Here is a 24318-nt window from a genome sequence, read left to right as displayed (position 1 = left end):
TCCCAGGGATGGCGGAGCCTGATGGGCTGCTGTCTGTGGGGTCGCACAGAGTCGGACACGACTGAAGCGACTTAGCAGCAGCAGCAGCAGCAGGAGCAGCAGCAGGTGTTCTCTTGGGATTCCTGTGTGATACTAGTGATAAAGAACCCGTCTGCCAGTGCAGGAGACATGAGACTTGGGTTTGATCCCTGGGTGGAGAAGATCCCCTGGAGGAGGGCATGACAACCCACTCCAGTATTCTTGCTTGGAGAATCCCATGGACAGAGGAGCCTGGAGGGACACAGTCCATAGGGTGCCACAGAGTCCGGTCCTATTGAAGCAGCTTAGCACAGCACAGCACAGATGTTTTCTTAGGTTTTATCCAAATAGTAACATATGCTGAGAAGAACAGAACACTGTAGAAATCAAAAGAAAGCACAATTTTTGCATCCTTTGTCCTGATTAAGAATTGTATTACAAAGAATTAGGAAACATTAAACTGAAGGAAATGCTGTGATATTGTTTATTTATTGCACTTTGAGGGAATGAACAAAGTTAAGTATTCATTATAGGTTTTCTAATAGGTAGTGAAGTGAAAGTGTTAGTTACTCAGTCATGTCCAACTCTTTGTGACCCCATGGATTGTAGCCTGCCAGGCTCCTCCATCCATGGGACTTTCCAGGAAAGAATCCTTGAGTGGGTTGCCATTTCCTTCTCCAGGGGATATTCCCGACCCAGGGATCAAACCCAGGTCTCCTGTGTGCAGGCAGACTCTTTACTGTCTGAGCCACCAGGGAAGGTAGCTAGATTTTCTCATTGTTATACTAATTCCTCATTGTTATATTGAGAATCAGCCAGGATATTTCATTTTAGTTATTTATCAATCCCTTATTGCTGGATTGCTTAAAAAATGAAAGCTGATTTATAGCATGTACATATATTACTATAAATATTTTAGTAGTAACCCAAGAACCAATGATTACTAGCAATGTTTACTAAAGACTCTAAGGAAATAATACACATCATAAAACGAGTAAAGCATGAGTTTAGTAGATTACCAATTATACTGATTCTATGTGTTTAAGTGTGAGGGAGGGCTTCAGTTACTGTTTCGTCACTTACTTGCTATATTTCTATATTTCATTGTCTTCATATTAAGAAGTCATAACAAATTAAAGTTCTGTTAAGTGTGATACCTCATTGCCTTTCAATAGACATATTTTTTGCAGCACTTTTGAACCAACACTTGAAAGACTTTCCAATTCCTCTCCCTGTGATATTATTTTTACTTGGATGCAGTTTTGAAATGCTAAGTTTTACATCTGACAAGGTGTGTATAGTAAATATGTGTATTTTATTTTTGAGTATATCTAAGATTCATACAAAGATGGCTTAAGAAAACTTATAAGCATATCTTTTTACTGCTGTACCAGTTCATATATGCTTGTGATGTGAATAACATTAGATCAGCTGTGTAGAAAAAGGACCCAGGTATGAAAGAGCTGAAATCCAGCTTAACATCGTCAGAACAGAGCCTAGGTCTCAAACTAGGTAGGCAATTCAGAATGAATACACACATAGCTACTGAGAGTGTGAGTAGCTGAGTATTTAATCATAATTCAAAACCTTAGACAAGAAATTGGCTAACAAGATAGAAACCCAGAAAGACTTTGAACTACTGATACAAGACTCTATTACCAAGAGAATTCTGACATTGAACCAATCTATTGCCTCAGGAATGTTTCATAGGTTTTCCATTAGAATGGAGGTTCTCTGTATGCTTGGCTTGGAATATATCAAGAAACATACATTGAACCTCTTACATGGAGTTAGAAGTGAGAGAAAAAGCAAACTATATAGCCAAGGTATCTACAGTAATACTAAATAGTTGGGAACAGCTGTAGTCAGGTAGAGAAGAGAGAATATACTTACTACAAGGAATGTAGAATGCATTACTGGCACATTAAATAGTCCTCTAGCCCAGGGATTGGCAGCAAAGTTTTTTTTCTGTAAAAAGTCATATAGTGCATATTCTGGACTAAGCAGGCTGTATGATCTCTATCACAGCTACTCAATTCTGCCATTGTAATTTAAAAGCAGCCACAGACAGTCCATAAGTAAATTGGCATAGCTGTATTCCAATAATACTTCATTTACCAAAAACAGGCATTGAGCCAGATTCGTTCCCAGGGACCATAGTTGGCCGATACCTGCCTTAGTTAATGGAGAAGGCAATGGCACGCCACCCCAGTACTCTTGCCTGGAAAATCCCATGGATGGAGGAGTCTGGGGGCTGCTGTCCATGGGGTCGGCACTAAGAGTCGGACACGACTCAGCGACTTCACTTCCACTTTTCACTTTCATGCATTGGAGAAGGAAATGGCAACCCACTCCAGTGTTCTTGCCTGGAGAATCCCAGGGACAGGGGAGCCTGGTGGGCTACCGTCTATGGGGTCGCATAGAGTCGGACACGACTGAAGCGACTTAGCAGCAGCGGCAGCAACCTTAGTTAATCCATATGTAAATAGGAATGTGTGTAAAAATGATTGACTTTCTCAAACAAATTATATCAGTGATGTTAAAAATGATAATGGAAACCATGTATCCAGGCAAAAATCAGAAGCAGGTTACTACTTCATTTGTTATGAACAGGTTTCATAATCATATGATATTTTACATAAATGTTACTTTAAATACTTCTATAAACTTTCCTATTTGTCAACGACTCTTAAAGGAAAGGCCCCTATGTCTAGAACTGTGAAGGGTCTAAGATTTTACTCAGGTTTTGATCTAATAAATTAACTTGCCACAGTTTCCCAATCCTGTCAAAACACACGGGACTCCTGGGCTAGAGACAAAGTACTCTGTTACTCATGGCAATAGCAGAATCCAGAGCCTAGGATTTTCTTGTTCCATTCTATGAACCCCATAAAGAGAAGTAAAGAGGGCAAGGTGAAATCTGCATACGCAATGGGTTACATTATAAGAGAGGAAATCTGAGTTTAGAGAACATGAGTTATTTTATGATGGGCAGTGAGCTCATCTTCCCCCTTGCTCCAGAGAGAGATATTATCCTTATTACACTGGACAGTGATAGTAAACCTGCCCTTTGTTCTGGAGGGAGACATTTGCTGTATCTTCCAAAGCTGTTAGTACATACAAATATTCTTGAAAGAAAATATTCCTGGAAAAAAAGCGATCAGTGCCTCCACCCATAAGGTACAGAGAAACACAAGAGACCAGTGAAGAATTATGTTCCAAATACAAGAGTATCACCTAACCAGTAGGTACTCAGTGTTTCCTTCATGAGTGAATGTTGAATGGATGTGTTAATGAACCAAACTTATCTCTGCTCACCGTCAAGCAGGAAAGCCAATTTACTGACAGTGGATTGTGGTGAAGGAAAGCATCTATTATAAGGTGCCATACGAGGAGTACCAGACATCTAGTGCTCAAAAAGTCTTCGCTGATGGGTTTCAGCAAAGCATTTTAAAAGCAAGGCAAATGAGGGGAGTCCCAGGGTATGTGATCAACTTGTGCACAATTCTCTGATTGGTTGATGGTGAGGTAAAGTAAAATCATTGCAAATATTTCCTGGTTCCAACCAGACTCCTGAGGGGACGTGTTTATTTCTTTCATTTGGTGGGGATTTAGCATCTGTAAAATAACTCAGCAGATATTCGTCAGACACTATTATTTAGATACTTCAGAGAGGAGCTAAAGCAGAGGCTATGAGGGAGGGGTCTCTCTGGGGAAGGCCCCATAGAATCCTGCTTAGTTACAGACACCCATAATAAGGTTTAAAAATTGCAACTAAATATTTTATGATAAAGGCCACTAATTAATTATTTCATGAACTGCATTAACTTCCTAGTCTCTTATTCCTACTGTTCTTCTGTGCACATTTACATAAGCCATGGCTAATTATGTAGTTTCTGGAATTTGATGTAATTGTTTACTCCTTTGTGGATTTTGTGCATGATGATCCATCTACCCAAAATCTCTTCTCTTGTATGCCTGAAAATCTCCTACATATCCTTTAGTACCTATGTCAATGTACTTCCTATGTTTGTTCCTTAAAAAGAAAGACTAGACATAAAGATGTCCATTAACTTTTTGCTGTAGCTGGTAATGACCTGATGGAAAACTATAAAAATCCAACAGAGTTAAGACTTAAGCACTTATTATGTTGTGATGTGTCTTTTTATTTTTTGCTAGAGATAGGAATGCCTGACATGTATTCCATGCTAACAGACTAATGGGTAAATGAGAAAATAACAGTCTTATATTATTAGGTCCAAGAATATGCAGATGCCATACAATGGATGGATTCACACTTATTTTTTAATCTATTTACACCGGTAATCATCTTTAGTGTTGCATTTGATATGGATGTTTACCTGCTCCACAAGTTATTTTGGCAGGTAAGAAGTTATTTTGGCAGGTGTTATTTTCAATAATATTATTTACTCACAAACTACTACATGTTATATATGTTCAGGTTTTTCTTACATTTTAAAAAACTTAAAAAAATTTTTCTTACAAAAATTCTTTTTTACATTTAAAAAACTATTTTGAGATATAATTTACATGCAGTACTGTACATACATTTTGAACATACAGTGTGATGAGTTCTGACAAATACCTGTGTAACCATCACCCAATCCAGATAAAAAATTTTCATCAACCAAGAGAATTCCCTCCGAATTTCTTTGAAGTCAGTCCCTTACCAATGTATCAGTGAGGCAATCCCTAATCCAACCTTTTTTTTTTAATGATTCAATTTAATTTGATTTATCTTAGAAATTTGTCCAAATATTGATGCGACTTTCAGCATAGACAGTAATTTGCAAGGTCATGGGGTACAAGTAGAAAGACTAATTTTCTCATTATTTGTTATTTCCATATACTACATTTCTTTTGAATATTAATTAATAATCAGAAAAAAAGTAGGATATGGTTTCTATAGCTTTATTCTTAAAGTCTCAAGTAGATGCCAGGTGAAAAAAATTATATAGTGACTTTTACAGGCATTATTTTCAAAAATCATTCCTAAGAAAGATAAATTATATTCAATCAAATTGATTTTTAAAAATCCATTACATATTGTTTTTCGCTGGTTCTTCAATAATTACATAATAGTTTCATTGTCTTCCATGTATGACTTAGATTCATGATCAAAAATAATAAATCTCTGCTTTGGTACCACTGTAGTTTTCTTTTTTCCAAAAGTTTTTATTTTTGATGAAGTCCAATTTGTCCAAATATTGAAAATTTTTTCTTTTAGAATTTGTGTTTTTATGTCATATTAAAAAATTATTTCCTAATTCAATGTCACTAAGATTTTCTCTTATGTTTTCTTCTAGAAGTTTAATAAGTTTAGATTTCACATTTAGGCCTATGATCTAATTTGAGCTAATTTTTTAATGACATGAGATGCATGTTCAGTTTCATTTTATTTTTTCATTTGGACTTTCAATTTTTACAGAATCTTTTTTTTCTTCAGTTTTATTGCGATATAATCAACTTGGATCACTATATAAGTTTAAGGGTACAGCATAATGATTAATATTCATCATGAAATAATTATAATAAGTTCAGTGAATATCCATCATTTCATGCAGTTACAAAATTAAAGAAATAGAAAAAATATTTTTCTTTGTAATGAGAATTCTTAGGATTTACTCTCTTAACAACTTATATAACTTACAGCAATGTTAATCATATTTATCATGTTATACATTATATTCCTATTACTTGTTTATCTCATAATTAGAAGTTTGTAAGTTTGTATCTTTGTACTGTCTTCATCCAATTCTCCTTCTCACTTCCCCTGTGGTTACCACTGTCTCTGGCAACCACAACTGTGGTCTCCTTTTCTATGAGTTTGTTTGCTTATTTATTTATTTTTGAAGTATAATTGACCTACATCACTGTGCTAATTCCTGTTATACAACATAGTGATTCAATATTTATATACTTTTCGAAGTGGTCATCACAATAATTCTAGTTACAGTATGTCACCATACAAAAATATCAGTTTTTGACTGTATTCCCCACACTGTACATTTCAAACCTGTGACTCATTTGTTTTGTGCTGAAGGTTTGTACTTCTTAATCTCCCACAGCTATTTCTTTCCTGCTCTCAATCCCCTCTCCAGGTGGTTACCTGTTTGCTCTCTTTATGCCTCTGTTTCTGTTCTGCTGTTTGTTCACTTAGCATACTACCCTCTAGGTCCATCCGTGTTGTTGCAAATGACGAGATTTCATTCTCTTTTGTTGCTCAGTAGTCTTCCATCGTGTGCATATGTGTGTATACCTCATCTTCTTTATCCACCTATCAATGAACATTTAGGTTGCTTCATATCTTGGCTATTGTAAATAATGCCGCAATGAACATAGAGTGCACATATTTTTTTGAATGAGCATTTTCATTTTCTTTGTATGAATACCCAAAAGTGGAATTGCTGGATTATATGGTAGTGCAATTTTTAATTTTTTGAGGAATCTCCATGTCTTTTTTCCATAGTGGCTGCACCAATTTACATTTTGCAAATGGTTCATGAGGTTTCCCTTTTCTCTACATCCTCACCAACACTTGTTATTGGTTGTCTTTTATCATAGCCCTTTTGATAGATGTGAGGTGATATCACATTGTTGATATCAGGGATTTGCATTTCCCTGATGATTAGTGACGTTGAGCATATTTTCATATATCTATCGGTCACTTGTATTTCTTCTTGGGAAAAATGACTATTCTGATCCTTTGCCCATTACTTAATGGGGTTGTTTGCTTGTTTTTGATGTTAAGTAGTATGAGTTCTTTGTACGTTTTAGATCTTAACACCTTATTGGATATATTGTTTGCAAATATCTTCATCCATTTAGTAGGTGACCTTTTTCTTTTGTTGATGATTTCCTTCACTATGCAAAAGCATTCTAGCTTCACGTAGTCGCATTTATTTACTTTTGCTTTTGTTTTTCTTGCATAAAGAGACAAAGCCAAAAAAAAAGATTACTAAGATTGATGACAAGGATCTTACTATCTATGGTTTCTTCTGGAAGTTTTCCACGTGTTTAGTCCATTTTGAATTTATTTTTGTGCAGGATGTGAGAAAGTAGTACAGTTTAATTCTTTTGCATATAGCTATTCAGTTTTTCAACACTATTTATCAAATAGGCTGTCTTTCCCCTATTATATATTTCTTCCTCCTTTGTCATAGATTAACTGACCAAAGATTAATTGCATATACAATAATTATCTTTTTCCTTTTCTCAAGTTAGGGAAGTCTTCCCCTGTTATTTCTTTAAATATATCCTCTGTCCCTTTCTCTCTCTCTCTTCTCCTTCAGAGACTATTATGCTAATGTTAGTATGTTTAATGTTCTTTCAGAGATCTCTTAAACTGTCCTTTCTTTTTGTGTGTTTTTCTTTTTTGTGTTCAGCTTCAGTGATTTCTAGTACTCTGTTTTCCAGTTCCCTGCTCCATTCCTCTGTATCTTCTAATCTACTGTCGATTACTTCTGCTGCTGCTGCTGCTAAATCGATTCAGTCGTGTCCGACGCTGTGAGACCCCATCGACGGCAGCCCACCAGGCTCCTCTGTCCCTTGGATTCTCCAGGCAAGAACACTGGAGTGGGTTGCCATTTCCTTCTCCAATGCATAAAAGTGAAAAGTGAAAGTGAAGTCGCTCAATCGTGTCCAACTTTTAGCAACCCCATGGATTGCAGCCCACCAGGTTCCTCTGTCCATGGGATTTTCCAGGCAAGAGTACTGGAGTGGGGTGCCATTGCCTTCTCCCGTTGATTACTTCTACTGCATTTTTAATTTTAATTATTACATTCTTCATCTCTGATTCTTCTTTATATTTTCTAACTCTTTGTTAAAAACTTCCATCTTCTCACTCTATTCATTTAATCTTCTCCTGGATTCTTGGATCGTCTTTATCAGGTAGATTGCTTATCTCTACTTCACTTAGTTCTGAGCTTTTATCTTCTTCCTTCAAATATATATTTGGAACATACTCCACATGCTTCATTCTGCCTAATATACTATCTTATTTATATGTATCTGATAGGTTCATCGCATTTTCCAACCTTGGGGAAGTGGTCTTTTTTAGGAGAAGTCCTCTGTGCCACAGTGACACACTCCCCTCTCTTCACCAGGGCTACATCCTCTAGGGGTTCTTCTTACATGAGCTACATGGGTCCATCTCTTGCATCAGGCTGACCACCGTGGAAAGTCTGATAGATGTGGCTGGCCCCAGTTTAGTTGGTTTCTAGGCTCTGCCTTGTGTGGATGCTGCCAGCTGCTGGTGGGAAGGGCCTGGACTCAGGCAGCTGGCTGCAGATCCCTGGGGGGTCCTGGGGCTAGGGCTGGCCCACTGGTAGGCAGAGCTGTGTTCTGGAGTGGGTTTCTGTGGGACCAGGGATACAGGGACCAGGGATACAGGGACCAGGGACCTGTATCTAGTGTCTACCTGCTGGTTGGTGGGTCCAGTTCCTGACACAGCTGATTACAGGGCCTGGGGTGCTCCAAAGTTCATGTTGACCTGTTGGTGAATAAGGCTGAATCCCAGGGGTGGGCAGCTGAGGCATCGAAAGTGTCTTGGAGCTGGTATCAGCTTGCTGATATGCTGGGTGGTGGGGGTGCCAGGGCTACTATTGGCCTGCTGATGGGCAGGGCCATGATCCAGGGGGGCACCTGGAGCAAGTGCTGTCCTGTTCATCTGGATGGCTTTGGTGCTCTTGTGGTTCCTGGGTTCATGTCTACCCACTGGTGGGTGAGGATGCGTCCTGGAGCTAGTGCCAGCTTGATGGTGGGTGAAACTAGGTTCCTCCAGCTGACTGTAGAGACCCAGAGGATCCTAGGACTAGTGCCAGTATATTGATATATGGGGTTGGATCCTAGCCTTTTTGATGAACAGGGCTGTATCCCAGGTTAGCTGTACACTCAAGGAGTCTTAAGGAAACTAGCCTACGGGTAGGCAGAGCTGTATCCTCACCCAGGTAGCTGCTTGTCCTGAGGTGTTCCAATACTTTTGCGAACAAGCAGGGCCAGATTCTGCAGATTAATAAGCTAGACGAAAGATTCCAAAATGGCACTTGCCAGTACCAGTGTCCACGTGGTAGAACAAGTTCCCCGAAATGGCTACCAGCTGTGTCTATGTCTCTGGGGCATCATTCCACTCTGAAAGACTTTTCAAGATCAGCAGGTGGGTCTGACCTTGACTCCTTTCAAATTATTGCTTCTGCCTTGGGTCCCAGAGCATCTGAGATTTTGTGTGTGCCCTTTAAGAGTGGAGGTTCTATTTCTCACAGCCGTCTGTCTATCCCAAAAGCAAGTCCTGCTGGCCTTCAAAGCCAAATGTTCTAGTGATATCATCATCATGGTGCAGTACCCCCAGCCCGGGGATCCTGACGCAGGGCCTGGACTCTTCACTTCTAAGAGAGAAACTCTGCAATTGTAATTCTCTTTCTAGCTGTGGCTCACTCACTGTGGATATGGGTCTTGACTCTATAGTGTTTCTGGCTCCTCTTCCCATCTTATGGTGTGTTTTCTTTTCTTTTTTTTTTAATATAGTTTATTTAAAATATTATGTTAGTTTCAGGTATACAATGTAGTGAATCCATATATTTTGAGATTAAAAGATAATGGCTATAATTCTCTGTGCTGTACAATATGTCTTTGTTGCTTATTTTATACATTCCGTCAACCCCATACACTTAATTTGTCCCTACCTCACTTACCTTTCTCTTTTGGTAACCACTAATTTGTTTTCTATATCTATGAATCTATTTCTCTTTTGCGTATATATTCATTTGTATTTTTTTTTAGATTCCACATATAAATGATATATAGTATGTATCTTTCTCTGATTGATTTCTCTAAGCATAATGTTCTCTAAGTCTATCCACATTGCTGCAAATGGCAGAATTTTATTCTTGCATTGGTTGTATAGTGGTGAGCATAGCTGCCTTCCATTCTTTTTATGGCTGAATAATATTCTATTGAATATAAAAACCACATCCCCTTATCTATTCATCTGTTAATGGGCACTTGAGTTGTTGTGGTTTCTTTATATCTTTAGTTGTAGATCTTTCTCCTAGTCTTATGGCGTTTCTCAACAATAGCTAGTGTTTTAAATAGGAATGAGTAATCAGTATACTGTTGGCTGTATATGAAATACATTATTGCTGTTAACTGTAGTCACCATACTGATATTATGCCCCTATGCTTTACTTCGGAGAAGGCAATGGCACCCCACTCCGGTACTCTTGCCTGGAAAATCCCATGGACCGAGGAGCCTGGTGGGCAGCAGTCCATGGGGTCGCTAAGAGTCGGACACGACTGAGTGACTTCACTTTCACTTTTCACTTTCATGCATTGGAGAAGGAAATGGGAACCCACTCCAATGTTCTTGCCTGGAGAATCCCAGGGACGGGGGAGCCTTGTGGGCTGCCCTCTATGGGGTCGCACAGAGTCGGACACGACTGAAACGACTTAGCATGCTTTACTTATTTTATAACTGGAAATTGGGGCCTTATGACCAATTTTATGCATTTTACACCTTCATCTCCCAACTAACCTGATTACCTGCCTCTGTCAACCATGAATCTGTTCTCCAAATCTATGAATTTGTTTTTTTAGATTCCACACATAAGTGAGATCATATGGCATTTGTCTTTCTCTGTATAATTTATTTCACTTAGTATATGCCCTCAAGATCCACTTATATTGTGGCAAATGGCAAGATTTCCTTCTTTTTCTTATGACTGAATAATATTCCATATATGTGTATATATACATAAAGCATATTCCTTATCCATTCATCTATAGATGGACATTTAGATTGCTTAATGTTTTGGCTGTTGTGAATAATGCTGTAGTGAACATGGGAGTATATTTGTGAATTCTCACAGGTACTTCAAGGAACAATCAGCATATTTTCCCAAGTCTGTTTGGTCATAAAATCATGCTAAATAGCCACCACAGAATAAGAGAAAATAGAAGGCAACTTCCCACTAGTGGGAAGGCAGAAGGCCAGGTTCCACTTCTGAAATAATAGAATTTTCCTTCCTATCTTTTCCCTGGTCCTCTGCCATTTCCATGCACTCTTTCTATTATTTTGTTTTCTCTTTCTTCCCCTGACCCCCACTCTTTTGTAACCTCTTTCTAAATTTTTTTTCTTTTTTCTGTGTTAATAAACTATGTCTCAGTTTTTATCCATTGTTAAATGTGTATATATATTATACATATGTAACATATTGGAGAAGACAATGGCACCCCACTCCAGTACTCTTGCTTGGAAAATCCCATGGATGGAGGAGCCTGGTAGGCTGCAGTCCATGGGGTCGCTAAGAGTCGGACACGACTGAGCGACTTCACTTTCACTTTTCACTTTCATGCATTGGAGAAGGAAACGGCAACCCACTCCAGTGTTATTGCCTGGAGAATCCCAGGGACGGGTGAGCTTGGTGGGCTGCCGTCTATGGGGCCGCACAGAGTCGGACACGACTGAAGTGACTTAGCAGCAGCAGCAGCAACATATAGTATATTTATATGGTATCTACCTTCACAGATACATATCTATATTCAATGTCTTTATCAAGATAATTAAAAATTTGTTTTTTCCTTTATGGTTTATTACAGGATATCGAATATAATTCCCTGTGCTTTATAGTAGGACCCTGTTGTTTATCTATTTTATATGTAGCAGTTTGTATAAAAGTTGTTTTTTAATTATAATATTTCCTATAACTAGTATTTCTTAGATTCTAAGACTCTCACTGCAACTTTTTCCCTTATTTCCAGAGTTTCAAGCACATAGTTGTTAAGTAATATAATAGAAAATTTCCCTTTGATGGATTTAATGTGATTCTACATCTTCAGTATCCTGATTTTGCTTTTAAAAATGTAATACAAATGCAATTTGAGTTTTCTATCTATGAAATTTCTTTGCAGATAGTTTTCATTACGGTTCCTGGCTTTCTGATTAACTATACCTTAATCCTTTGGTATCTGGCATCTGTGAATAAATTGCTTTTGAAAACCACCCCATGGTTATTATTTTCAGCTATACTTGTGAGTTTAGATCCCATGCTGACTTCATCTGCTATAAAAGATCTGGGTAGGTATATTTCTCTCTTTTCCTATATTTAAAATATATTCCATGTTTAAATTGTCTAGTTTTAAGATCTTTGTTCATTATAGCTTCTTACTATGTGAAGTGGGGTGCTGGGACACTAAGGTTTGAACATAGAGATTCATTTGGTGATTCTTAGAATAGGATGAAATGCCAGTGGTGGGCTTACTTAGTATTTTAAGTCTTACATTCAGTTGTGGAATGAAAGTGAAAGTTAAAGTCGATCAGTCATGTCCAACTCTTTGTGAGGGCATGAACCATACAGTTCATGGAATTCTCCAGGCCAGAATACTGGAGTGGGTAGCCTTTCCCTTCTCCAGGGGATCTTCCCAACCCAGGGATCAAACCCTGGTTTCCCACATTGCAGGCAGATTTTTTACTAGCTAAGCCACAAAGGAAGCCCAAAGAAAATAATCTGCCTTTTGCATTGGCTGGGAATCGATCCCCAGCCTCCCATGTGGCAAGTGAGAATTCTACCACCAATGCCTTGTAGGGCAGGGCATTATTTGGAATGCTTGACTTCATGCATGCGTCTGCCTTGAGCCAACAGAATAGTTATGGGAGCATTACAATATTGTATGTATTTCATGGTAACATTTTTATTGCCCAACACCTCTTTTCTGTTGAAAACGCTGTTCTTTGGATAATGCTATCTGTAAAAAAAAAAATTATCTTTTAAGTCTTTGTCACCATTAAGACCAAAATTCTAAAGAGTCAAAAACAATAAAATCATTAATGATATAGTGTTTTCAGTGTGCACTGTTTTAGGAGAAAGAAACCTCTTTTGAAAAGTAAAATACCAAGTCAGTGTAACCCAGAAAAAAAAAAATGCTAAGACTCACATTCAAAAAAAAAGGAAAAATTACCTAATTTATGTTTGCTTGACTATTTTTTATAATGAGAATGGAAACATTTGTTTTAAAATAGAATTTTAATGTGGCACATACATGCATACACACCCTCACAGGAACACTTTTTAATGGACAGTTAAAAAGGAAAGAGCTATCTGAGGCAAGTAGAAGGAGAGTAGGGGAGAAATATCAAGTGTATCTATATGAATAAAGAAAAGTCAGATCTTTAAGACAAAGAGATTAAGATTGTATCAGCATCTATCCCCCAACCCTGCTGCTATGGGACTCTGTCAATTCCTGCTCCTTTTCATACTCATAAGATTTGGAGGAGTTCTGTACTACCTGAGAGAATTCCATAATCCTCTTAACTTTATAATCTTAGAGTTTATAAAGTCAAACCATTGACTTCCTGGTTTACCATTGTTGAATTTAAATCTTTTTCTTTGGATTTACTTACAAAGTTATTCTTGTAATCTTTGGTCATCTTGCCGTTACTTTTGGAATTTTGCTTTTCTCCTCATTTTGCATCATTTTTAAAGTATAAAACATTTATTTTTCTCTTGGAAATATTTTTGCCTGAGTTTTCACAGAAAGACTTTTATATATTTTTTATTTCATTCTCAACAATAAAATCTGGCCAGGCCTAATGTTTGGAGTACATGGATACATTCACATTGTCTTGAGCTTTTTATGATCTATTGACTCCTCTTATGCTCCTTGTCTTTATTTCCAAATATTCATTTTGTTATAGCCCTATTTTCTAAGATGAAATAGTTATACAACAGTATCAGTTAGGGTTTGTTTTTGTCTTTGCCTTTGACTAAAAATAACTCCAAAGGGTAGTGGCTTAAAACTACGATCATTTTTTTATTTCTCATGAGTTTGGTAGCTTTGATGGTATGAACTGGGCTCTGCTGATCTTGGCTAGGCTCACTAATGAATTTGCAGTCAGCTAGAGGGTTATCTGGGAGCTAAATGATCTAGAATGGCCTCACCCAGAAGATCATTTCTCCCATATTATTTCTCACATTCCTCCAGAAGAGTAGCCAGGAAATTCTGCCATGATGGTGGCGGGGATCTAAGAGAGTAGAAGCAGAAATCTTTCTCAAGCCTCTCCTTGTATAAAGTCTTATTAAAAAAAAAAATCTCTTTGGTAATATAAACTTCAGTCTTATGCAGAAGGCATGAATGCAGAGACAGGTGAGGAATTAGATCATGAAGGCAATGAGTTTCTACAGGGACAGACTGCCTTGGCTTTGCTTCTTTTCCAGTAGTGTACTTACTGTATTAGATTGTGATCAGAAGGATAGGCTGATTGGTTTAAGAAAGGTTTTTACCATTTCCTTAATAATATTTCCTTCCTATGGACATTTTGAAAGTTATTAAAGAAGTTCAGTTATAGTGTTGCCCCACAGGTACATTGAATGGCAAAGAAAGAAAGAAAGAATAATTGATAGATATCTAAACTTGGAATAATATCATAAATGGAGGAGATTAAGATGGAAATATATCAGAATGCTCTCCATTAATGGAGTTTGATTTCTAAAACCATTGAAAGTGATGTATGAGAAAGTCAGACAATTACTAATTACAGTCTGACTACCTGGACAACTGCATTAATACTTTGGTTAGTTACCATGGTATAGAGTTTTGGCTTATAAGTCTGCCTTATCCCTCTATCATTTTTTTGTCTTGTCTTAAATGCATGGTGTACATATTTATATAGACCAAGTCTCAGAATTAAAAAATAATAAATTTCACATTTTCATCTGTACTTTGAAACAAGAAATGAGAGCTCTAGTTGATTATCTTACATAAAACAAGCTCCCCCTGGTGAATCAGTGGCAAAGAGTCTGCCTGCCAATGCAGGCGATGCAAGTTCTATTCCCTTGGAAGATTCCTTGGAATAGGAAATGGCAACTCACTCCAGTATTCTTGCCTGAAAAATCCTATGGACAGAGGATCTTAGGACTCTTAAGAATCTTTTTCAGCACTAAAATTCAAAAGAATCAGTTCTTTGGCACTCAGCCTTCCTTATGGTCCAAGTCTCACATTCATACAGGACTACTGGAAAAACCATTTGTGTGTGCGCTTAGTCGTGTCCTAGTCTTTGGTTCCTCTCTCCATGGGATTTTCCAGGCAAGAATACTGGAGTGGGTTGCCATTTCCTACTCCAGGGAATCTTCCCGACTCAGGGACTGAACCCATGTCTCTTGTGTCTCCTACATTGGCAGGCAGATTCTTTACCACTGTGCCACCCAGGAAGCTCCCTTATTGGAAAAGCCATAGTTTTGACTATACAGACCTTTGTCAGTAAAGTGATGTCTCTGCTTTTTAATATGCTAGGTTTCTCATAACTTTTCTTCCAAGGAACAAGCATCTTTTATTTATTTTTTTAATTTAAATTTATTTATTTTAATTGGAGGCTAATTACTTTACAATATTGTATTGGTTTTGCCATACATCAACATGAATCCTCCACGGGTGTACACATGTTCCCCATCCTGAACCCCTCTCCCACCTCCCTCCCTGTATCATCCCTCTGGGTCATCCCAGTGCACCAGCCCCAAGCATCTTTTAATTTTATCATCTATATTGATTTTGGAGTTCAAGAAAATAAAATTTTCCACTGTTTCCACTTTTTCCCTATTTGCCATGAAGTGATGGGACCAGATGCCATGATCTTAGTTTCTGAATGTTGAGTTTTAAGCCAGCTTTTTCACTCTCCTCTTTTACGCTCATCAAGAGACTCTTTAGGTCCTCTTCAGTTTCTGCCATTAGAGTGATATCATCTGTGTATCTGAGGTTATTGATATTTTTCCTGGCAATCTTGATTCAAGCTTATAATTTATTCAACCCAGAATTTTACATGATGTACACTGTATATAAGTTAAATAAGCAGGGTGACAACATACAGCCTTGAGGTACTCTTTTCCCAATTTTGAACCAGTCTGTTTTTCCATGTCCAGTTCTAACTCTTTCTTCTTTACTTAAATACAGTTTTCTCAGGAGGCAGATTAGGGGGTCTGGTATTCCCATCTCTTTAAGAATTTCCACAGTTTGTTGTGATCCAGAAGTCAAAGGCTTAGCAGAAACAATGAAGCAGAAGTGGATATTTTTCTGGAATTCCCTTGGTTTTTCTCTGACCCAATAAATGTTAGCAATTTGATCTCTGGTTCCTCTGCCTTTTCTAAACCTAGCTTGTACATCTGAAAGTTCTTGGTTCATGTACTGTTGAAGCCTAGCTTGAAGGATTTTGAGCATTATCTTGCTGGTATGAGATAAGCGCAATTGACGTATGGATGTGAGAGTTGGACTGTGAAGAAGGCTGAGCGCCAAAGAATTGATGCTTTTGAACTGTGGTGTTGGAGAAGACTCTTGAGAGTCCCTTGGACTGCAAGGAGATCCAACCAGTCCAATCTGAAGGAGATCAGCCCTGGGATTTCTTTGGAAGGAATGATGCTAAAGCTGAAACTCCAGTACTTTGGCCACCTCATGTGAAGAGTTGACTCATTGGAAAAGACTCTGATGCTGGGAGGGATTGGGGGCAGGAGGAGAAGGGGACGACAGAGGATGAGATGGCTGGATGGCATCGCTGACTCGATGGACGTGAGTCTGAGTGAACTCCGGGAGTTGGTGATGGACAGGGAGGCCTGGCGTGCTGCGATTCATGGGGTCGCAAAGAGTCGGACACGACTGAGCGACTGAACTGATCTGATCTGATGGTAGTTTGAACATTCTTTAGCATTGCCTTTCTTTGGGGTTGGAATGAAAACTGATTTTTTCCAGTCCTGTGGCCATCCTTGGGTTTTCCAAATTTGATAGTATATTGAATGTGGCACTTTAACAGTATCATCTTTTAGGATTTTAAATAACTCAGCTGGAATTCTATCACCTCCAATAGCTTTGTTCATAATAATGCTTCCTAAAAGTTCACTGGAGTTCACACTCCAAGATGTCTGGCTGTAGGTAAGTGACCACACCATCATGTTTATCTGGGTCTTTAAGACCTCTGTATATTCTCGCCACCTCTTCCTAATCTCTTCTGCCTCTGTTAGGTCCTTACCATTTCTGTCCTTTATCATGCCCATTCTTGCATGAAATGTTCCCTTGGTATCTCCAGTTTTCTTGAAGAGATCTCTAATCTTTCCCATTCTATTGTTCTCTCTATTTCTTTGTATTGTTCAGTTCAGAAGACTCTCTTATCTCTCCTTGCCATCTCTGGAACTCTGAAATCGATTTGGTATATCTTTTCTTTTCTCCTTTGCTTTTGGCATCTCTTCTTTTCTCAGCTATTTGTAAGGCCTTCTCAGACAACCATTTTGCCCTCTTGCATTTCTTTTTCTTGGGGATGGTCTTGATCCCTGTCTCCTATACAATGTCATGAACTTCCTTCCATAGTTCTTCAGGCATTCTATCAGATCTAATCCCTTGAATTTGTCACCTCCTCTGTATAATTATAAGGGATTTAACTTAGGTCATACTTGAATGGTCTAGTGGTTTTCCCTACTTTCTTCAATTTAAATCTGAATTTTGCAATAAAGATCTCATGATGTGAGCCACAGTCAGCTCCAGGTCTTGTTTTTGCTGGCTGTATAGAGCTTCTCCATCCTGGCTGCAAAGAATATAATGACTCTGATTTCGGTATGACTATCTGGTGATGTCCATGTGTAGAGTCATGTCTGGTGTTGTTGGAAGAGTGTGTTTGCTACATCCAGAGTGTTCTTTCAGCAAAACTCTATTAGCCTTTGTCCTGCTTCAATTTGTATTCCAAGGCCAAACTTGCCTGTTTTTCCAGGTATTTCTTGACTTCCTACTTTTGCATTCCAACCCCCTGTGATGAAAAGAACATCATTTTTTTGGTGTTAGTTCTAGAAGGTCTTATAGATCTTCATAGACTGTTTGAGTACAGCTTCTTCAGCATTAGTGCTTGGGGCATAGACTTGGATACTGTGATGTTGAATGGTTTGCCTTGGAAATGAACTGAGATCATTCTGTTGTTTTTGAAGTTACACCCAAGTACTGCATTTCATACTCTTTTGTCAACTATGAGGGCCACTGCATTTCTTCTAAGGGATTCTTGCCCACAGTAGTAGATATAATGGTCATCTGAGTTAAATTCACCCATTCCTGTCCATTTTAGTTTGCAAGAATACTGGAGTGGGTAGCCATTCTCTTCTCCAGGGGATCTTCTCAACCCAGGGGTTGAACCCAAGTCTACCTGCATTGCAGGCAGATTAGTTACCATCTGAGCCACCAGGGAAGCCCTTTCTTTGATGCCTAATCAACCATAATTAATTTGGTACTTACTCATAATGATCTAGGCTTGTAAGTTAATACATAATGAAATCTTCTTGAACAGATTTTACAAACATGACTAACGTATATTTAAGTATGTAGAAAAAGTACATGATATAAATCCATGGCTGAAAATATCCTTCTACTTGTTGATAAATTCTGTTCTTTAATATTTATGAAAATTTTTCCCTCCTTAAAAAATTTTTTTTCCCTCTGTAGGTCTTTCTAGAAGCCTCGTCAGTTTAATTAACGGAGAAAGTCTGATGACCTCTGTAATGTCTTTAATTACATTCACTGTTATTGTGAATATTGACCTTAGCTTGCACAAAAATACGATCCAGTCCTTAGGTAAGAACCTATTTTTTCCTAATTTTTTTAAAATTAGAATCCCATATTTTCTGAAATCTTAATTTCTTAAAACTAGAATACTGTATTTTCTGACCTCTGACATGGATTTTATAATACCAAAATTACACTTATGCAAACATAATCATATTAGTATAATTATTGGCCATTTACAAAGAGGTAACAAACATCCCTTATTTAATATTGGTTATGGTTTTGTTGTGAGGCTAAGTGGGGACTTTTCATGAGGATGCCTATAGAAGCAACATTCCTCAGACCTAGACTGAACCAGAATTATTGATAACAAGAGTGAGAGAATTTTTTTACCTGCCAAAGATGAACTCAAAAGACGAGTTGAGTAGAGAATCCAACAGTGCCAAGGGGAGGTGTCTTCCCTTCCCTTTACTCTGTGACCATCTCCCTGCAGGCAACACAGAAAGCTGTCAGCTCAGGGAGAAAGTGTGAGTTATATGGCCATCCACAGGGCCTGAGCACAGTGCTTGTAAGCAGAGAGATTTTAAAATGTCCAGAAGTTCATTTGCCACATTCAAATAGTCCTGAACCATACGTATTTTGTGCTTTATCATGTGTATGTGCATGCATGTGTATATAAGGTAAGTGATGTATGCACACTGCAATGAGTGATTATAAAGTATACAGATGAGTAATTATGACTTGGGACAAAAAATACAGTTGTCAGGACTCCTGTGAGCATCTTATATACCCCTTCCTAATCAAAACCTCATCCTTTCAGTAGTTTAGAGTGTAGTCTCAACAAAATTGGAAATAAAGAAGTTATAATTGACACCACAGAAACACAAAGGACCATAAGAGGCTACTTACTACAGGCAACTATATGCCACTAAAATGGACAAATTCTTAGAAAGATACATTCTCCCAAGATCAGACCAGGAAGAAATTATGAAATATGAATAAAGAAATTAAGAAAATATGAATAAACTGACTACAAGTACTGAAATTGAATCTGTGATTTCAAAAACCAAAGAAACAGAAGTCCAAGACCAGATGGCTTCACAGGTGAATTCTATGGAACATTTAGAAAAGAATTAACACCTATCCTTTTGAAACTATTTCAAAAAATTACAGAGGAAGGTACACTTCCAAACTTACTCTGCAAGACCACCATCACCCTGATACCACAACCAGACAAAGATACTACAAAAGAGAGAAAATTACAGACCAATATCACTGATGAACATAGATGCAAAAATCTCAGCCAAACAATAGCAAACCAAATCAAGCAATACATTAAAAAGGTCCTATCAGTTCGGTTCAGTTCAGTTGCTCAGTCGTGTCCGACTCTTTGTGACCCCATGAATCACAGCACGCCAGGCCTCCCTGTCCATCACCAACTCCCGGAGCTCACTGAGACTCATGTCCATCGAGTCAGTGATGCCATCCAGCCATCTCATCCTCTGTCGTCCCCTTCTCCTCCTGCCCCAATCCCTCCCAGCATCAGAGTCTTTTCCAACGAATCAACTCTTTGCATGAGGTGGCCAAAGTACTGGAGTTTCAGCTTTAACATCATTCCTTTCAAAGAAATCCCAGGGCTGATCTCCTTCAAAATGGTCAACACCGAAATCAGATTGATTATATTCTTTGCAGTCAAAGATGGAGAAGCTCTATACAGTCAACAAAAACAAGACCAGGAGCTGACTGTGGCTCAGATCATGAACTCCTTATTGCCACATTCAGACTTAAATTGAAGAAAGTAGGGAAAACCACTAGACCATTCAGGTATGACCTAAATCAAATCCCTTATGATTATACAGTGGAAGTGAGAAATAGATTTAAGGGCCTAGATCTGATAGATAGAGTGCCTGATGAACTATGGACGAAGGTTGGTGACATTGTACAGGAGACAGGGATCAAGACCATCCCCATGGAAAGGAAATGCAAAAAAGCAAAATGGCTGTCTGGGGAGGCCTTACAAATAGCTGTGAAAAGAAGAGAAGTGAAAAGCAAAGGAGAAAAGGAAAGATATAAGCATGTGAATGCAGAGTTCCAAAGAATAGCAAGGAGAGATAAGAAAGCCTTCCTCAGTGATCAATGCAAGGAAATAGAGGAAAACAACAGAATGGGAAAGACTAGAGATCTCTTCAAGAAAATTAGAGATACCAAGGGAACATTTCACGCAAAGAATCACCTTACTCATGTCTTTCTCAAGGCCTGGTCCAGGCCATGGACAACTACCCAACTTTGGCATAAGAAGCATCTACTTTCAGCCTTGTTTTTTGTATCCAATTAGTTTACTCAAGCCATGGCAGTTTAGAATATCTGTTGTGATCCTAGAACCCCAGTTTAGCAGAACAAGGTACATCCTCTTTAAATGCTTCATATAACCTTTCTGTGGTGTGTGAGAAAACCAAACTACATACATAGAATATTTTCCAAAATGCAGAGTACAAAAAGAAGTGACAGAATACAGTACTCAGAGAGTTTTTACCATAACACCTGCTGCAGATATGGCCTTCCCATAGAGGACTGAGGTGAGGAAAAAGGAAATGTTTATATTCAAAAGCATCTTAAAAGCTCAAAAACCATCCTTGGGGGAAACTGAGAAATGTAAAGTGTAGTCATACATGCTGGTCAGAAGGATCAAAGTCCAGCCTCTATACCTGATCTAGTATTATGTGCAAGCTGCTCAGTGATGTCCAGCTCTTTGCAATCCCATGGACTGTAGCCCATCAGGCTCCTTTGTCAATGGAATTCTCCAGGCAAGAATCCTGGAATGGGTTTCCATTCCCTTCTCCAGGGGATTCTTCCAAACCCAGGTATTGAACCCAGGTCTCCTGCATTGCAGGCATATTCCTTACTATCTGAGCCACCAGAGAAGCCTGATCTAGTGTTATATGAGGTCCCATTTAAGATAGTAAATACCGCTCATATTACTGAGTCCAAGCTTACTCTGCTCACCACATAAATAAATCCAAGAGACAGGTATTGAGGCAAGGAATATGAGTATATTTAGAAAGCTAGCTGACTGAGAAGATGGCAGACTAATGTCTCAAAATAACCATCTTATCAAGGTCTTAATGCCAGGTTCTTTTACAGAACAGGAGTGGGGGGAGGTAAGGGGATAAAGTAAAAGGCCATTAATCTTACAGATATCTCCTGGAATGGCTAGCCTCAGGGAGTGAATGTGTCCATTTTTTCTTTCCTATAGCCATCCACAGGTGGACATGGTCCTAAACAAAGGCATTTTGGTTTAACATTCAGGCAGAGAGGCAGGGTTCCCTGAGGGAGGCCACTCCATATGAACAGTATCCTTTTAATGAATAAAAGTAGTGGGAAGCAATGGTTAAAGTTAAAGAAACAGATCCAACATGGAGTCAGTTCTTCCCTATAACAATCATAGAATTTCAGGGAACTTTATCAGAGATGATATCCACAATATAATCAAAAGAACTCTCTATTCACTGGGGAATGAAAAATAAAGAGACAAAGGAAAATACTTATGTGGAAGATAATTCATTCAATAACCCAACAATTATTTGTTGATACGTACTAAGTGATAGCTCCTATTGTAGGCCCTGATGTTTCAGCCATGAGCATAACTGTTCTTGCTTTTGTAGAGCTTGTGCCTCACAATTTTGACAATAATCAATGTAATAGAATTTTGCTTTTGTTTAGGTTCCAGAGGAGTAAAAACTGTTAAGTAATCACTCTTAAAATAGTAATAGTAACAACGACAATAAAACAGAAGGTCTGCTCTAGTATGACAACAGTGAATTTATTTTCTTCACCATTCAGACTTTCTCTGAATTTTTAGTAGAAGAATTCCTCTTAAGAAAGATGTTTGATAAGTTTTACTGGTATTTTATTTATATCCATTGGCATAATTGTGAAACAGTAATTTTCCTAGTATTGTATTGTATTGTTTGGTCACTCAGTCATGTACGACTCTGTGACCCCATGGACTGTAGCATGCCAGGCTTCCCTGTCCTTCACCATCTCCCGGAGATTGCTCAAACTGATGTCTGTTGAATCAGTGATGCTATCAACTATCTCATCCTCTATTGTCCCCTTCTCCTCCTGCCTTCAGTCTCTCCCAGCATCACTGTCTCTGCTAATAAATCAGCTCTTTGCATCAGATGGCCAAAGTATTGGAGCTTCAGCTTCAGCATCAGTCCTTCCAATGAATATTCAGGATTGGTTTCCTTCAAAATTGATTGGTTTGATCTACTTGCAGTCCAAGGCACTCTCAAGAGTCTTCTCCAATACTGCAGTTTCTTAGTAATCATTATTTTATAACTTGTAATTATTTAAACAGTGTTGCTATATCTTTGAAAGTGTTAGTCTTTCAGTCATGTCTGACTCTTTGTGACCCCATTGTCTGTAGCCCACCAGGTTCCTCTGTCCATGGAATTCTCTAGGCAAGAATACTGGAGTGGGTAGCCATTCCCTTCTTTAGGGGATCTTCCCAACACAGAGATCAAAGTCAGGTCTCCCACATTGCAGACAGATTCTTTACCATTTGAGCCACCAGGCAAGCCCAGAGTCACCAGAGAAGCTCTACTGTATCTTTGAAGTGAGCATGTTTCATAATAGAAAAAAAACAAGAAGAGCTATTGTACTCAGAGTTCCTACCTTTTCCTTCTTGTATGTTAGAAGATTAAGAACATTGTAAGAAATAATGGATTTGCTTTGAGGCATTTCCTGGCCTAGTAAATACATCCAGTAAATATTTTATTCTTTAAGAGCTCTTTTGCTTTTTTAAAAGAGAAAGCATCTTTTAAACTTGGTCTTTTAACTCCAGTTCTCTGCATCTTCTGAAATCAGAGTCAGTATCCAGCATATGTTTCATTTACAGGAGGCACTGGATTCCTAAAACTATCACCATAGTCAACCCCATTCCTAGATTGGACAGGACCTAGAGTCATTCATAAAATTCTCTCAAGTTCACACTATCCCTACAAGTGTTAAATTTTTCTGCGTGGCACATCTAGAAACCATGGCTCTCTTTCAGTCATAGGAATGAGACTAGGTAGAGAAGGAATTTGGATAACCTCAGGCATCTTAACAGTGCTGTCTCTACCAGTGGACATCTATGATTAAGGATTCATAAAAGGATTCTTTCTTCTTCATTTCACCACCTCAGAGCACTGTTCTGGGATTTACTTCCCCAAATTTAGCCTTGTTTTTTGATGTGGTTGCTATTGCTGTTTTCTGTTGGCCATCCTTCATTTTGGTTTTGTTCTTGCTCTTCTCATATGCTATTGAAGTTGACCCTTCAGGCTTTTCTGCACCTAAGACCCACTTTCATCTGTGATTTAAAACTTTTCTCCTTTCTTCCTCACCCTACAAAAATGAGAAGGACTTCCTCATCCACTGAAAATGCCTGATTGCAGCCATCAATGCCCTCAAGGGTTTAGGCTTCCTGTTTATCTGGGAAGGGCATCATAATGACTGTTGAAAGAAATTTGGCAAAACATAACAGTATCAGTATGGGATCAACTATCCATTAGTGTAGTAATTCCACTTCTGGGGCCTAAGGAAGTAATCAGAGAAGTACAAAAATGTATGTATAGAAATATACACCACACCATTGCTTATCGGGAGAAAAACTGGAAACAATGAAATGTCCAATAGTAAGGAACCAATCGGATTGGTTTGGCAGGCCAATACAATACAAGAGATTCACTTAGCTGTGACCCAGAGGCATTCCTTTTTTTTTTT

The 24318-nt window shown here is 38.3% G+C and overlaps 1 protein-coding gene across 2 annotated transcripts in view; it reads left to right on the top strand.

Annotated features, from left to right (window-relative positions):
* The window catches only part of SLC9C1 (solute carrier family 9 member C1), a 114262-nt gene that overhangs the window by 6094 nt on the left and 83850 nt on the right, over positions 1-24318 (top strand). For both annotated transcript variants that reach the window (XM_059887888.1, XM_024994298.2), the window contains exons 3-6: positions 1209-1309; positions 4275-4403; positions 11944-12109; positions 18493-18621. In XM_059887888.1, coding sequence (XP_059743871.1) covers positions 1209-1309; positions 4275-4403; positions 11944-12109; positions 18493-18621 — 525 coding nt within the window. The remainder of the gene's footprint in view (positions 1-1208; positions 1310-4274; positions 4404-11943; positions 12110-18492; positions 18622-24318) is intronic.

This window comes from Bos taurus, chromosome 1, assembly GCF_002263795.3.
Source record: "Bos taurus isolate L1 Dominette 01449 registration number 42190680 breed Hereford chromosome 1, ARS-UCD2.0, whole genome shotgun sequence".
Lineage (NCBI taxonomy): Eukaryota > Metazoa > Chordata > Mammalia > Artiodactyla > Bovidae > Bos > Bos taurus.
Note: the sequence above shows the minus strand (reverse complement) of the source record. Positions and strands in the feature narration are given on the sequence as shown.